The following is a 2206-nucleotide window of genomic DNA, read 5'->3' on the forward strand; positions in this document are numbered from 1 at the left end:
TATCTTTTCAATCAGACATATCTTCTTCAACTTTTTTTGTTGCCCTTCTTTACATCTACTTCCTTACCTTGTCTTACTGATTCCTCCAACACATGGAAATCTTTTAGGATTTCATCACCTAAATTTAAATTTATTTAAATACCTAAATGGTATTTAAATCACCATTGTAGATATTTTAGCTGTAGAAAAAATGAAATGCATACCAAAGTCAATATAGTTACCTGTTTCCTTTCCCAAGCTCTCAGTCTCATGTCACTGGTTCCCTTTAGGGAAAAAGGGTAGGATGATTTTTTCCTGAATCTGCTTGGTCTTCACCCCATAGATGATTGGATTGAGTGCAGGAGGGATGGCTACATAGAGGTTGGCAGCCAGTATGTGGAAGGAGCGAGGAATATTGTGACCAAAACGGTGGGTGAGGACAGAGAACAGGGCTGGGGTATAGAATATAAGAATGACGCAAACATGGGAACCACATGTGTTGAGGGCTTTCTGGTGGGCATCTCGAGACGGAAGGTTAAAGATGGCATGGAAGGATGAGAATGTAGGAGATGCCAATAAGGATATGTTTGATGTAACAGTCATTTAGGTATAGCAAAAACATACCAGATGTTGATGGAGATGTCAGCACAGGCAAGCTGGGCAACACCTATGTGCTCACAGTATGTATGCAGTATGATGAGTTTTCGGCAAAAAGGCAGTCGCTTTAATAAGAATACACAGGGGAAGATGATACAAAAGCTCCTGCTGACAATAGCCATTACAATCTTAGTAATAATCTGACGGGTAAGAATAGTGGTATATCTTAGGGGGAAGCAAATAACAACATAGCGATCAAATGTCATAGCCAGGAGAATGGCAGAATCCATAGCAACGCTGTAGTGGAGAAAGAACATCTGAGTAAGGCATGCAGGAAAGGTGATTTCCTGAGGACCTAGCCAGAAGGTGCTGAATGTTTTGGGTACACATGTGTTAGACAGGATGATATCTGTAGCAGCCAGCATGGAGAGGAAAAAGAACATGGGCTCATGAAGGCTGCGCTCCACGGAAATAAGATAGAGAAGGACACTGTTGCCTGCAAGGGCCACAAGATAGATAATAAAGAAGAGAATCCCGATCCAGACATGGAACTCCTCCAGCCCTGGGATTCCCAGTAGGATGAATGGGCCTGGACTGAAGCTGCTCAAGTTCAATGTGGCCGTCATGGTCTTGGATTGGATATGTCTCATAGCCTGAAAATAAAAATTTCATGGCTGATTGTTATAGTGATCTACAGACATCCACCTCTGAGCCTTCTTCAATATTATCCCCTCACTTTCAGCTCTGTAAAGTGATAAACTATCGCTTGTCTCTTCTCCTTACTAATAAATACCTGCCAAACTTTTCGTTACAATTTTGTCATAATAGAAGTGGTATCAAAATAATTTTTTCCCCAGAGACACAAATCACGTAACTCCAGTCATATAATTTTGGACCTGCCTAGTTATCAGCAAACCAGGAAGTTTTCTAGGAAAATAGGTGCCCAAAATACTATTAGGTGGAGAGACAATGACTAGTTAGGGATTTGGAACAAAGTTCAATGTAAAGTCCCAGCCATAGTGAATTGGAACAACAACTATGGGGTCTCAGGGGGTTGAACAAAGGCAGGCTCAATGTCTAACACCAAAGTAGACCACACAGTCTCTTTTCTTTTTTGCTCTTTCTCCGCAATGGAACATCTGCCCTGGTTCTCATCGATATTGTAGCAAAGTTCACCAACATAAAGAGGAGACAAATATTCTTCCCTAAAGGCTAAGGTTTAGGTGGTTTACTCTGCCTTTAGATATTCCCAGGTTTGAAAATTTCCAAGAAAAGACATTCTCTAATAACTTACTATGTCAGATTGGTCTCAAGGAAAGAATAGAACCCTCCTATCCTCACAGAGGACATCTCAGCAGGAGGAGCCCAGTCCCTGGGTAAAGTTATACCACAGCATTCTTGACCCTGTCTAGTCTATATAATGACTCATTCTTGTGAGACTTCATCAAAAACAGTTGGGCCCTTCTTCCAAAATTCTTCTATTTGTGACATGATACACAAATCTTTTTCTTCAACTTCAGTAGTCTCTCATTTTTCTTTCGACCTATTCTTGAATGTTGGTATTCTGTAGTGCTCTATCTATGTCTGCTGCTTTCTAGGTCAACAAACTCCACCTGGGTGATATGCCCAA

The 2206-nt window shown here is 41.0% G+C and overlaps 1 protein-coding gene across 1 annotated transcript; it reads right to left on the bottom strand.

Annotated features, from left to right (window-relative positions):
- Window positions 1–252: 252 nt before the first annotated feature.
- On the bottom strand, window positions 253–1202 carry LOC118525318 (olfactory receptor 52H1-like). The gene is given in 2 exon segments (XM_036076015.2): window positions 253–584; window positions 587–1202. Coding segments are annotated over 2 exon segments (948 nt in total).
- Between the last annotated feature and the right edge of the window lie 1004 nt (window positions 1203–2206).

The sequence above is a fragment of the Halichoerus grypus genome, chromosome 11 (genome assembly GCF_964656455.1).
Source record: "Halichoerus grypus chromosome 11, mHalGry1.hap1.1, whole genome shotgun sequence".
In the NCBI taxonomy this organism is placed as follows: domain Eukaryota; kingdom Metazoa; phylum Chordata; class Mammalia; order Carnivora; family Phocidae; genus Halichoerus; species Halichoerus grypus.